The sequence below is a fragment of the Volvox carteri genome (assembly GCF_000143455.1).
Source record: "Volvox carteri f. nagariensis unplaced genomic scaffold VOLCAscaffold_78, whole genome shotgun sequence".
NCBI lineage: Eukaryota > Viridiplantae > Chlorophyta > Chlorophyceae > Chlamydomonadales > Volvocaceae > Volvox > Volvox carteri.
In genome coordinates this window covers 416,785-429,173 of record NW_003307621.1, presented here as the reverse complement: position 1 = coordinate 429,173, position 12,389 = coordinate 416,785, and the positions used below count along the sequence as shown (strand labels likewise).

General features: G+C 58.9%; 2 protein-coding genes across 2 annotated transcripts in view; one reads left to right on the top strand and one right to left on the bottom strand.

Moving 5' to 3' along the window:
- Positions 1–2,826: 2,826 nt before the first annotated feature.
- On the bottom strand, positions 2,827–3,105 carry VOLCADRAFT_68546 (uncharacterized protein; the record flags this gene model as incomplete). The annotated part of the gene is made up of 1 exon (XM_002957702.1): positions 2,827–3,105. One exon carries the CDS (start codon positions 3,103–3,105, stop codon positions 2,827–2,829), a length of 279 nt encoding a protein of 92 aa, XP_002957748.1.
- A 1,030-nt stretch (positions 3,106–4,135) lies between these two features.
- VOLCADRAFT_98876 (uncharacterized protein) overlaps positions 4,136–12,389 on the top strand; it is a gene marked incomplete at both ends in the record, with an annotated part of 9,836 nt that continues 1,582 nt past the window's right edge. Inside the window, 12 exons of the mRNA XM_002957729.1 lie at positions 4,136–4,297; positions 4,443–4,489; positions 5,543–6,128; positions 6,237–6,284; positions 6,456–6,886; positions 6,991–7,153; positions 7,518–7,972; positions 8,092–8,495; positions 8,616–8,674; positions 8,852–9,031; positions 9,104–9,258; positions 11,485–11,546. Of these exons, the coding sequence (XP_002957775.1) occupies positions 4,136–4,297; positions 4,443–4,489; positions 5,543–6,128; positions 6,237–6,284; positions 6,456–6,886; positions 6,991–7,153; positions 7,518–7,972; positions 8,092–8,495; positions 8,616–8,674; positions 8,852–9,031; positions 9,104–9,258; positions 11,485–11,546 (2,752 nt within the window). The remainder of the gene's footprint in view (positions 4,298–4,442; positions 4,490–5,542; positions 6,129–6,236; positions 6,285–6,455; positions 6,887–6,990; positions 7,154–7,517; positions 7,973–8,091; positions 8,496–8,615; positions 8,675–8,851; positions 9,032–9,103; positions 9,259–11,484; positions 11,547–12,389) is intronic.

Here is a 12,389-nt window from a genome sequence, read left to right as displayed (position 1 = left end):
AGCCTTGCTGACACCCCATTGTGCACGCCTGTCATCACGCTTGCACCGTCAGTGCTGACCGCTACGAGCTTGCGCGCCAAATCCTGCTCCCCGAGGTCGCCCTCCACGTTCAGTGTATCCAGCACCAACTGCGTGATGTTCTCAGCGTCAGGTGCGCCCCGTACATGCGCCAACTGCGGGGATGCAGGGATACTTAAAGTGGACACAAGTTCAGAAGATAGGAACTTGTGAGGAATGATGTTACAACTTGTGGAGAACAAGACAAATGCGGCAAACCCCCAGTCCCGGCAGCCTGTCCACCCGTTAAAACTCACATCGATAAGGAGCGGCAACCGGCTCCACTGCGCATCCATGACGTACACGTGCAGGGAGAGGCGCGAATTCTTGTCGATGCCCACGCACTCGTCCATGCTCAGCGAAATGAATCGCGCGCTCCGCACAAGCTCCCGGACCTTGTCCATCAGTACCCCGTCAAGCGCCTCAGCGAGGTTCCAGGCTGAGAAGCCGCTCCAGTGTGAGCTGCTTATGTGTGGGACGGACAGCGCCTCGAACGCCTCCTTAGAAGCCATGAAGTCCGTGATGGGCCGCCCCCGGGTAAGCTGCCAGAAGAGCTGGATGAGCTGCTGGTGCTTGGCCTTCTCTGCCACCGTGTTGCCCGGGGTGTAGAGCTGTGGCAGGGTCGCGTTCCGCTGCTGCTGGAGTGCCAGGTGCGCCTTCTGGCTCTGTTGATGCTCCACTGACGTCTTGTGCACTTCAGACGTCATGTGCTTGTCGAGGGTAGCTGCCCGGCACATGATCAGGTAGTCGCTCTTCTTCATCAACGTGCAGGGGATGCAGCGCACTTGGTCGTGCACTTCTCCGGCGTCCACGTCAGCATGCACAGGCTGGGCCCAGGGATACCTGGCGGCCCAGGCAATCTGCCATCTGTGGGGATTTTCCTTCTGCTTGTCCCGCCATGCACCGTCGCTCATGCCCTTGCGGATGCGCTGTGTCTGAGCCCGCTTGGCACTGCGAGCGCTCGGGTTGGGCGCCTCGCTGCATTCGTTGTTGTCAAGCTGATTGGGTGACAGCTTGCGCTTATGCTGATCACAACCGCCATGGAAGGCAGGGGTAATGGCGCCCGTGTCATCGGTCGCCGCTGGCAGCAACATTGCCGATGCATTACCGACAACAGCACCGCCGTCCCAAACGCCTTTATCAGGAAAAATTTCAGACTTATCTTGCTGTTTTTGTGTTTGTTCGGCGTTCAAGTCGTTGCCTTTTGCGTGTTTGTCTATGGAAGGACCGGTCATACATTCTGCTATGCCGCGTTGACTCACGGGCTTGACCTTCTTACGGGCCCTCATATCTATTTTATGATCGATAATACTAAATTCTGCACACTACGGAGCAATCTGGCAGCAATGGACGTTTTTGGCTGAAGGAATGAAAATGTACGGATCGGCCTCACTTTGTTCCTTATTTCCAAAGGCCAAAAAGGCTATTTATTCCTAAAAAGTAATATATTACTTAAAAAAAAACACTGCCTGCTCCCCGGCGCGCGGCTGCGGCTGCTGTTGCACCTGATCAGACATGTCGAGATGCTGTACACTCCAGCAAGGAGGGGGAGGGGCGGGGGGCGCGCACACACAGTGATAGGGTTCCATCACACGGAAGGTCTCTCTTATACACCTTTGCTTTGGGCCTTTCAGGGCCCCGCGCGCAGCACCGGCTCGGCAGGCAGTGTGCACAGCAGGGCGTTGCCTCTCACAGTACCTGTGTTGCCGGAGCCTCACCGTACAGGTGCCGCACGATGATGTGGTGCGCCAGCTTGAACTCGTTCTCGTCGAGCTCGGCGCTGTCGATCAGGGCGATCGCATGTGCTCGCGCGACGACTGTTGCACCCGAAGAGCCGCTGCTGGCGCTCTGCTCGGCCAGCCACGCCAACTGCACGGCTGTGTCGTCGCTCAGCCGTGTCGCCGTCGGTGCCAGCTCTGCGGGCAGCGCGCAGGTGAGCGCGTCGCGGGCATCACGGGCGACGGCGCGCAAGTCAGCCTGGTTCAGCGCGTGCAGGCGCGCCACCATGTACATGCGGCTGCAGGGGCCCGCTGTCGGCGTGGGAGGGGGACGGCTGGGCGCGCGCGCAGCGGAGGCCGCGCAGGCAGCTGCGGCTGACAGTGGCCACCCGCGTGGAAACATCTCACCTGTGTGCGTGCGTGCGTGCGTGCGTGTGTGTGTGTGCGTGCGTGCGTGTGTGTGTGTGTGTGTGTGTGTGTGTGCGTGTGTGTGTGTTTGTGTGCGTGTGTGTGTGTGTGTTTGTGTGCGTGTGTGTGTGTGTGTATGTGTATGTGTGTGTGCGTTGCCGCGTGTACTGTGCCCAAAGCCTTATGCTCCGACCATCGACCTGTGGGTTTATCTTATCAACCCCGAAAAGGAGAACCTTGAAGGATTTTCAAAGTCAATCGTGACAGGAACCTTTGCAGTGTCATTACACGTTGATACCCTCTGCTGGAAGCCAGCCCTGTAATACCCCCACCCCCCACCCCCGCGTAAGCTGCACCATGTATCTACACGACCGCCGCAAAACCCTGCTGCACACGTCTATGGCTTGCTCCACAGGTCTCAGGACGATACTGTGCTCATCCTCCAAGTCGCACATACCACACTGTCGCAAAATGCGGCTGCGGTGGTGGTCGTATATCACTGTTGCCGCGGTGGAGTGTATTTGTTGGCATACACGCAAGGGAGGAGGCGGAAGACGAGGAGGCGGAGGACAACGAGGAGCACGTGGAGCGAGTACGGCAAGCGCAAACCGAAACGCGCCCCAAAGGCTTTTCCGACTTCTTTTCAGCGTCTCGCCAGCGTTTCGGAACTGTGTTTGCTGTGCCGGTCATCCCGGCGATTGTCGCACCTTTCTGGCTGGAGTTGGTCGCGGCTCCTCTGCCGTTCTCGGAGTTGGTCGCGGCTCCTCTGCCGTTCTCGGAGTTGGTCGCGGCTCCTCTGCCGTTCTCGGAGTTGGTCGCGGCTCCTCTGCCGTTCTCGGAGTTGGTCGCGGCTCCTCTGCCGTTCTCGGAGTTGGTCGCGGCTCCTCTGCCATCCGTAGCTTCTTCTTTCGAGGTCATCCATCGATGCACCATCATTGTCACCCAGCACTGCTGTGAGCAGCGAGATCGTGCGCCGCCCAGCTCCCTATCACCCTATATCCCTCCCGTTCACCCTCGCCTGTTAGCCCCTTCCCGCCACATTTCCGTTCCCTATCACTTGTTGCCACTAGGGGCACTTTTACCTTGAACCATCGGAAGGATTTTCAACCCTAACAAGTTACAAGTTCCACACTTGCGTGCGGAACCCGCACTTGCGTGCGGGTGTGTCCGTAAAAGCTGGGGGTCCATGGATGTTATATTAGTAGTATTGATGCAGGTACACAAGTGGTGCTCGGTGCCATAACCATGCCCACACCCAGCCTGGCTACCGGCGTGTAGCCTGTTGCCCTCACAGTAATTGATAAGTCGCCTCCCGATGATATTGCGTAATGTTTGCATAGTGGGCCCCCAACCGCAATGCCCCGATAACTGTCGCAGCAGGACGCGTCCCCCCCTTTTTGTATACGGGGAAAAGGGTGCTAGTCGTGAATAATCAGCTCGCGGATATTCAGCTCCGTATATGCGGTTGCATAGCACCGTTAAGTAAGGCGCCAACACAAACACGGGCCGCTGCCCTTCACTCTCCCTGATAGCGTACCTATAATACTCGGCCGGGGTTCCCTCCAGGCCCACGGACAGGCTATGTTGCGCATAGCCTTGAGACCGCTAACAATTTCGCCCTCTGTTTAATCCTTATAAGCCAAGCAACTAATTCCTGTCGGTGCATCACCCGGTCCTCATCCTGCCATTTAAACTGGATACCCTCGTTGCAGCCTTGCCTCGCGTTTCCCGCACCATTAAGCACCTTGGAAAAATGCTCGGTAAAAGCATTAATATCTGAGATCCAGCAAGGAGGTGGTTTTCCCCCACGCTGCCATGTCCACAAGCCGCGTGGGTTGGACAGGGTGGCCTTAATCCTCCTCCGCATATTTTCCAATTCGGTCTCCTGAATAGCTGCCTTCCTAGTAGCCTTCTTAAAGACACGGTGCTTGGCCGTCCAGGTAGCCCTATGAATGTCCGGCAGCTTGCCCGAGGCGGAGTCCCTGATCTCCTTACGGAAACTCATCATATCATTCCGCACGGCGGCACAGTCCTCGTTCCACCAGTCACGCTTCACAAAATTCACCTTTCCCCATGCGACGCCGAACATCTCCCTAGCACACGTCCCGATTAGGGTGCGCAAGTCATTCATGCTTTCATCACAAGAGGCCCCTTCTCCTTGAGTTATCCTGTCCTCCCCACCTTACACACACACAGACACACGCACGCACACACAAGCACCCTCTCTCTTCCCAACGCATCCACCCACCTTGTTCACAGCCACCCTTCGCCCCTTCTTCCCCCCAAGCACACACACACACACACAGGTACATGAGCGTCTACTCATGTACCTGTAACACGGCTCGTTCCACAGGCTGCCGTACCCCCATGATGCGGCAGTGCAGAGCGTCGCAAACTTGGTTGGTTTACATCGCAGTGAACAGGATGCGGAGACAGTAGAGCTCCTTGGCCAGTAGAGCTCTTTGGTCAACCGTAATCTATGGAAGTTGCCATCATAGCGTAACTGCGCGACAAAGCATACGTTTTTCAATTATGCTTTGCACCATCAACATTGCTGACACGAAGAGGAAGGTCTTTGGCCCAAACAACAAATCTTTCCTGAGAATGAATTCACACAGCGAAAGTGCTCGAATGATCGAGGAGGGATCGTGGCCAGCTCTGCAATGTGAAATTTAAAGCCGAGAGCGTCTCGGTGCGTGCGAGCACCGTTGTTTCACGTGAAGTAAAGTTGTGTTTCAGCTATTTTCGGTATTATCTGTTGCTTCTGTTAACTGAAATTGTGTTACCCGTTTGAGAATTATTTTGGTAACTGGGTTGTAGCCGTATGTCCATGTCACGGAACCAAGGGTCATTTGCATTTCACTCCACAGACTCCAGACAGCGTTTACAAACCTATCTAACCAACACTTGGAGCTCTAAATATCTCATCGCATCTCTTCCTTTCGCTTTCATGCTTTATGCGTGCGTCCAGTTACACGCGGCCGGCGGCGTTTGTGAAGTAGTAGGCTGCTGCATGCTGAACCACCGAACAGCCAGCAGCGCTTTGTCTGGCCCTCCGCTTTCCGGACACCATCACACAGAATACCATATTACCATCATATTTGAATTGGATGGGAGCGGCGCTATGTCGTTGCGTCTCGCGCGGCGCCCCAAGCAATGCCGCTCGCCCCGATATTGCCGCCAGCACCGCAACTTTTGCCAGCAGCAAGCCAAATCACATCTGCGATCCTCCTTAGCAACAGCAGCAGCTCGAGCTCGCACCGACTGCGGACGAGTCCGAGGCACAGCGCATTGCTGCCCCATGGGTCCTTCCAGCGCACCTCAACGTCACTTCGGACCTTTCGGCCACCAACGCGCAGCACCTTTGCCAGCTTCCCGCCATTCGCGAAGATTCGTCATCGTCCGCAGCTGTCGCTGCCGCGACCGACTCCCTTAGCCTTAGAGCTGCAACGGCAGGCCTTAGCGCAGCAGCAGCAGCAGCAGCAGGAGCTATTAGTCATTAGGAACAGGCCCCAGTTCAAGCATTCCAACGCGAAGCCGTCGAGCAGAGGCAAGTACGGCCAAGGGACCTGCCGCCGACGGCACCGCTGCCGCCGCCGCCGCGTTGCACCTGGCAGGAAGCCGTCGCCGCGAGCAGTATTGGCGCCACCGTCAGCCCCTTCGCCGCCACCGCCGGCGCCGCCACTGCCGTACCAGCCTCCGTACCATCTGCCACCGGGGGAGTTCCCGGGGTGTTGGGGCGCCTGCGACCCCGCACCCCGCGCGCGTTCCTGCTCGCCGACTTACCGCGGCAAACAACAACAACAACAACAACAACAACAGCATCAGCAACCACGCTGCAGCAGCGGCACTAAACGCCGCCGGTTACGGATTCGTCCACGCCAAGATCCGGTTCCGTCGGCAATGCACAGGTCAGCTACAGCTCCGCCGGCGGCGCCGCTACAGGTTCGGGACGGTCGGCGATGGAGTACCAAGTCATGACGTCAGCGCTGCCGCCGCCGTCGCCACGCCGCCGCCGCCACGACGGCGACGGCGGTGGCCGCGGGCTCAGAGGGCATCGCGGGGTTTACAGCACACGCGGACGATAACACGATACGGCAGGTGGGGGCTGGAAGGGAGGTGGTCGATTGCTGCGGGGTGTGTGGGGGGCCCAGTAAGTGGGGGTTGGGGGGTGGGGGTAGTCGGGGGGAGGGGGAGGGGGAGGGGATGATGGTGCCACCGGCGCTGAGAGCGGCGCTGCGACAGGCCAAGCTTCGATCACGCTGCTCGCAGTCCGTTTCGCAATTCGATTCTCAGTCGCAGCTACAGCTCTCGCAGCAGCAGGAACGGACCCGTGGGTCGTTTCTGCTACAGCCCAACACGCTCGTGTCTTCCTCTGTAGCGTCGTCCGCCGCAACCTCGGCTGTAGTCGTCACCATTGGCACCAATGTGCCGTCAGCTGGAGTGAATTCCGGGCTACAGTCGCAACAGCCGCCGCCGCCGCCGCCGCCGTCGCGGGCCAGCCTGGCGGCGGCGCTGGCGCACACAGGCGACGGCTCGCTCAGCGCCGCATCCTGGCTACAGCCACCACCGCCGGTGACGCCGCCGCCACCGTCGCGAAACAGCGTCCCGCAGCAGCAGCGGCCGGAGCAGCAGCAGATGTTGACTCAACAGCTATCCGAGTCGTACGGATCTGAATATGTCGTATCCACGTTGCAAAACATGTACGGCGGATCTACAGGGCTGAGGCCGCAGCTGCAAGCCGGGAAAGGTCGATGCCGACGCCGACGCCGACGCCGCCGACGATGACGACGACGCAGCAGCAGAGGCAGGCGGAGGTGTTGGCGGCGACGGCGAAAGCGGCGGCTGAGAGGCACCAAGGTCCGACGTCAGCGGAGGTGGCGGCGGCGTTGTGGCGTACCTGTCGGGAGGTACTGGCGGCGGTGGCGGAGGCGGTGGCGGCGGTGGCGGCGGCGGAGAGCGGCTACCGGGTGCTGCTACAGCTGGCAGCCGCCTGGCCCCCGCGCGCGCGCCGGTGATTCCTGTGCAACCACAGCAGCGAAGTGGCTCGCCGCAGCCGCCGCCGTCGCCGTCGCCGCAGCTGCCGTCGTCGCCGCCGCCGCCGCAGCAGCAGCAGCCACCGCCATCACAGGTCGAACCAGGAGGGGGAGGAGGGCGGCCTGGCGTATCCGGCAGTCGTACGACACCGCTGCTGTTGCCGTCGCTGGAGAAGTCGCCAAGTCGCCGAAAAGGTTCACAGCTGGCGGTGGCGGCACGTCCTCACTGTACGGCGGCGCCCGTGTAGCCACGGCGGCGGCGCCTTCCGCCGCTGATCGCGCTACTTGGGCGCTACAGGGTGGTGGCGGCAGCCGTCTCAATGACGTGCGTGGCGTGCTGCGTGATGGAAAGGATGGTATCGGAACGGGATGCCGTGATGTCCGGGAAGCCGAGCCGGAGAGGGTGTCTCTGTCTCCTGGGCTTCGACTCCGCCTCCGCCAGGATCTGGGCACGGAGGCCGCAGCGGCAGCGGAGGCGCGAGGCGGCGGAGATGATGAAGGCTCGGAGAAGGGCATTACCCTTGGCGGCGGCGACGGAGGCGACGGAGATGATGAAGACGACGGAGGCAGTGGCGGCGCCGAAGAGGAAGTGGAGCCGAGTGCTGAAGCTCCCGCCGCCGCCGCCGCCGCCGCCGCCGCCACTGCCTCAGCCGCCGCCACGGCTCCCACAACACCCGCCAGTGCGTTCCGCAGCGGCAACCAGTCGGGCAAGTCGTTGGGCGGCGCTGGCAAAGGTAACAAGTTCCGTGAGAAGTACGGCACCATGGCGGCAGCCATGGGGCTTTGTACGGCACCTGATCGCAGCAGCCGCCCCGCGCAGACGGCACCAGCGACCCAATGTCAGCCCGGTTGCCGTCACCCATGCGGCCCAGAGGGGATTTCGGTAGTTACGGCAGCGGCGGCGGCGGCGGCGGCGGCTTGGCCAGCGGCGGCAGCTTGAGCGAGGGGGCTTTCGGCAGCGGCATGATCGTCCTTGGCGGCAGTGGCGACTCGGCGGAGATGTCAAAGCTGCCGCCAGTGTCGGAAATCCCTATGCCGTACTCGATGTTGGGAACGTACGGCTCCGGCGTTGGCAGTATGCGAGGCTGGCTGGTATGCCCTGTCGTGGAGGAAGACGGAGAGGGAGAGGGAGAGGAAGCAGGCGACGCGCCGCCACCACCGCCGCCGCCGCTGGCGTCTCAGCAGCAGCGGCATCAGACGACACCGCAACAGACGCGATCCGGCAGCGGCGGCGGCGGAGCCGCCGCCAATGTCACGGTTCCCCAATTTGGGTCGCGTGTGTCGTCCGTTGTTCACATTTCCGTACTGAACTGCATGCCTGTTTACCCGCCGCCGCCCCTCCATAACTCCAATCCTTTGCTCGTCTTCCCCCCCTCCCTCTCTCCCTCCCCCGCAGCTCCCTTCAGCATGTGGTCGGGTGCGGCCGTCTCCACCCTCTCCGCCTTCTCACAAACCGTGAGGTCGCTTCCAAGCTGCCATCCAAGTCCTCACGGCGCCGCCAGGGCCCAACACCCGCCCGCCTTGTCGGGCGGCGGCGGCGGCGGCGGATCTCACAGGCAGTTGCTGACGTCAATGTCATCGATCTCGTCCACTGCTACCGCCGCCCCCTCTCCCGCCGCCGTCGCCACGCAGTCGCCGCCAGCGCCGCCGACAACTCCCGTACAGCTATCACCGCCGACAGACGCTGCGGCGGAAGGCGTTACAGCGAGCGGCGATGTACGGGACGGATGCGGCGTCAATCGGGTGCCGCAGCGGCCCTCAGACATCGCGGAGCCGCCGCCGCCGCCGCCGCCGCCATCGGGCCTGGCGCCGGTAGGTGCGGCGGTAATGGCGGCGGCAGCCAGACCAACGAACCAGCTGCCGTACGCACCGGTCGCGACGCAGGTTGAAGCTCCACCCCGGGGGCTTGTCGAAGGCCTTGCGCACCCAGCAAACGTAAGCGGCATTGGCGGCGACAGTATCACATCGCGACGAACGACAGACGGTGTCACAGCCCTGGATGCTGATGCCGTACCGCAGATTCCCAGCACAGGCAGCGGGTACGATGTCTGCGCCCCTGTTTATGTGCCGTACGGTCGAGAGATGGGGCTCAGGAGAGATGGTGCAAGAAGCGCCATTGTCGTCGGCGGCAGTAGCGGTGTCAGTGCAGGCGGCAGCGACGGCGGCGGTGGCGTTGGCAGTGGCACTCTGGGTAATAGGACGCTGTCGTGGGCCTTACGCACAGCGCCAGCGGGGTGGGATTCCGCGTTTTCCCATACGGGGTCGTTTCCCGATGGCGGCACCCGCCGCCGCCGCCGCCGCCATCGCCTGGAAACCATATCGCGGACTTGGATGTAGCGCCCATGGGATGTCCTCCATCCTTGCGGGCTGATCAACTTCCTCAGCCTAAGACCTGCATTTTGCTGTAACTGAAGCCCACTTAGCTGACTGCGGGTCTCTATTGTATAGTTCGGACCATTGTTGTTGACGTTGGCGCGGTCCTGGTCTCCTTTGGTCGTAGCTATAGTTGAGGGACCAGAGATGCAGGCAGGGAGTGACAACGCAGGAAAAATTCTTTGTATTTGCGAATCGCTGAGGTACGACTCTCGGCACGGGACGAATGCTGAAAGAGCAGTGAGGGCACGAGTATCACGTACTCATGGAGCGGGCCCTCTTACGATTTACAACACAATAGATTCCGTGCTTCAGTAAATGGAAAGGTTGAACTGGTAGCGAATGCCGTTCAGTTCGTTCAACTATGGCCGCGGCTTGTATCAGTGTGATACCGAAGTCGGGTTTACTTATGGACGGACTGCTGCGGCTGCACATTAGGGAACTCAGCCCCCTAGCGCAACAGATAAAGGAAGAGCACTTTTCACATAGATAATGCTTGCCCAACCAACCAACCAACACAACAGCAAACTTGCCCAACCAACCAACCAACACAACAGCAAACTTGCCCAACCAACCAACATAACTGCAACCAGACCCAACCGCTCTGAACCGCGCTGAATGGATGAGATAATCTGCTTTTACATTTCTTACTACAAGGAGATATTAGCTCAGTTCCTTCAGGTCCTTGGGAACCATGCCGAGATTATAATTATAGTTTTCCTGGAAAAATGGAAAATAATAGCTAATAGCTAATGAGACAAATTTTGCTTATTTGAGAATCTCGGTTTGTTTCTTGTCCTTAGTTTGGCCAGCAGGATACTATACCGTTATGATGATACCGTTTAGGAAAGGGCCAGGGCAGTGTGCCTTTCATCTGTGCCCGGCAAGCAGACACAGCAGATAGATGTTGCCATTCGCACTTCGTAAAAATACTGTACTACGTTGCCGCTGAGTTTCCTCTATCTGCAGGCGAAAGAATAATGTGCCAATATGATGCCAACAACTTGAAGTGGTTCGTTTCGGGAAGAGAGGTGTCCCCTAACCACCCGACCGGGGTTCGTTCTTACTTTGTCGTTTTATTGCTTCTGCCATAATGCCCTATAATGTAGTGCAGCAGTACTGCTTTGCTACAGCCCCTCGACCCTCCATCGGTCTATCTTCCTAAAACCCTGACACCTCTCCTTGCAACCGAAAAAATGACAACGAAAACAAACCGTGCCGTACCATGCAACGGTAGGTGCACCAAATTATCCTCTCTCCATCTCTTTCACGTCCCCAAGGTTTCACCTCCCCCCCCCTCCACACACACATCACACGCATCCAAGTCCCCCAGTCCCTCCCAACACCGCAACTGGCGGCACAGGGCAGGGCTCTATCTCGGCCCTCCACTGAGAATGATTTTGTACGGTCTTCCATGCCGTGCATGGGGTACAGCATGTGACCACAACACATTCGAAAAAACTCAAATAGCGTTTTCAACACTGATCGGGCAACAAATGCATACACAGACAGATATACATGCATACATACATACGCACCCCCCTATTCCCTCTTTCCAACACAATGTTTTCTGGCATTACCCGGGACGGATACGGCCGCTGGCCCGTAACCACAGCACACACACCTCCTTCTCGTTCCTTCAACGTGACCCAGACACACTGAACACATTTGACACAAACCACTTCTTTCTCGCAGCTATTGAACAATTGAAACACAAGAAGAGCGATAGGTAGGGACACGGGCAGGATAGGAAATAGGACCCCGTCAACAGTAAAAGAAGATTGGCCGCATTTCACTAATTCCTCCTCCGCGCCAACCCCCCCAGGGCACTATCTCTCGTCATGCAGCCAATCACTCCCCCTCCCCGCCTTCTCCCTCCTCCCAACCAACAGCCTTCGTCCCATTAGTCCTTCCACGCAACTAACTCCAAATCCACAGCGATACCGGCGATCATGTACTGCCCACCGAACCAACCAACCAACCAACCAAACCAAACCAAACACGGCGATACGACTCATCCTCCGCCTCTGCCATCATCAATCCACCACCACCACCACCACCGCCGCCACCACCGCCATCGACTTTCCCAGATGCCACTAAAGAGGGAGGGAGAGAGGGGGGGAGGGGGTTGGCGCTCTTTCCCTCCCCCCCCCATCCAGCCAGCAGAACGCACAGAGCGGTACAACAATACGTAGACACATACGTAAACACTGCACTCTCCCGTCTTCCCAACACCGACATCTACACACCTCAACACAAAAAAGCATAAAAGGCAATGACACCCTAACTGATGTGACCTGATTTTACCCGCCTGAACCACTAACCGCCTGAACCACTAACCGCCTGAATCACTAACCTGGTCTGACCTCTGAACCAATCTCGTGGGCAAACCTCTGTTTCGACCTGGAAACAGCGACCTATAACCCAACTACGTTTCTGCTTGCGGTCCTCCTTCATCGTTTCTGTAGCACACCCCTTACAACAACCTTAGGTCCCCACCCAGGCGAAGGCCGATGTGGCTCACCGGCCCGCAAAAAGCAAAAACACATGAACACACACACACACACACACACTCCAAACCCTAAAACATACATAAGGCAGGACAACCTGCCGTAACCCATGCGACGCACCCTTACCAACCCACCTTCTTCAAGCGGGGATAGACGTCTACCCCCATCCAAGCTGACATAAGTACATACACACAAGGAGGCAACACGAGCAAAACCCCACCCCCTATTGGACATCTGCGGGGTAATCTGACCCCGTGTGACCCCCCGACCAGTTTCCCCCCCCCCCC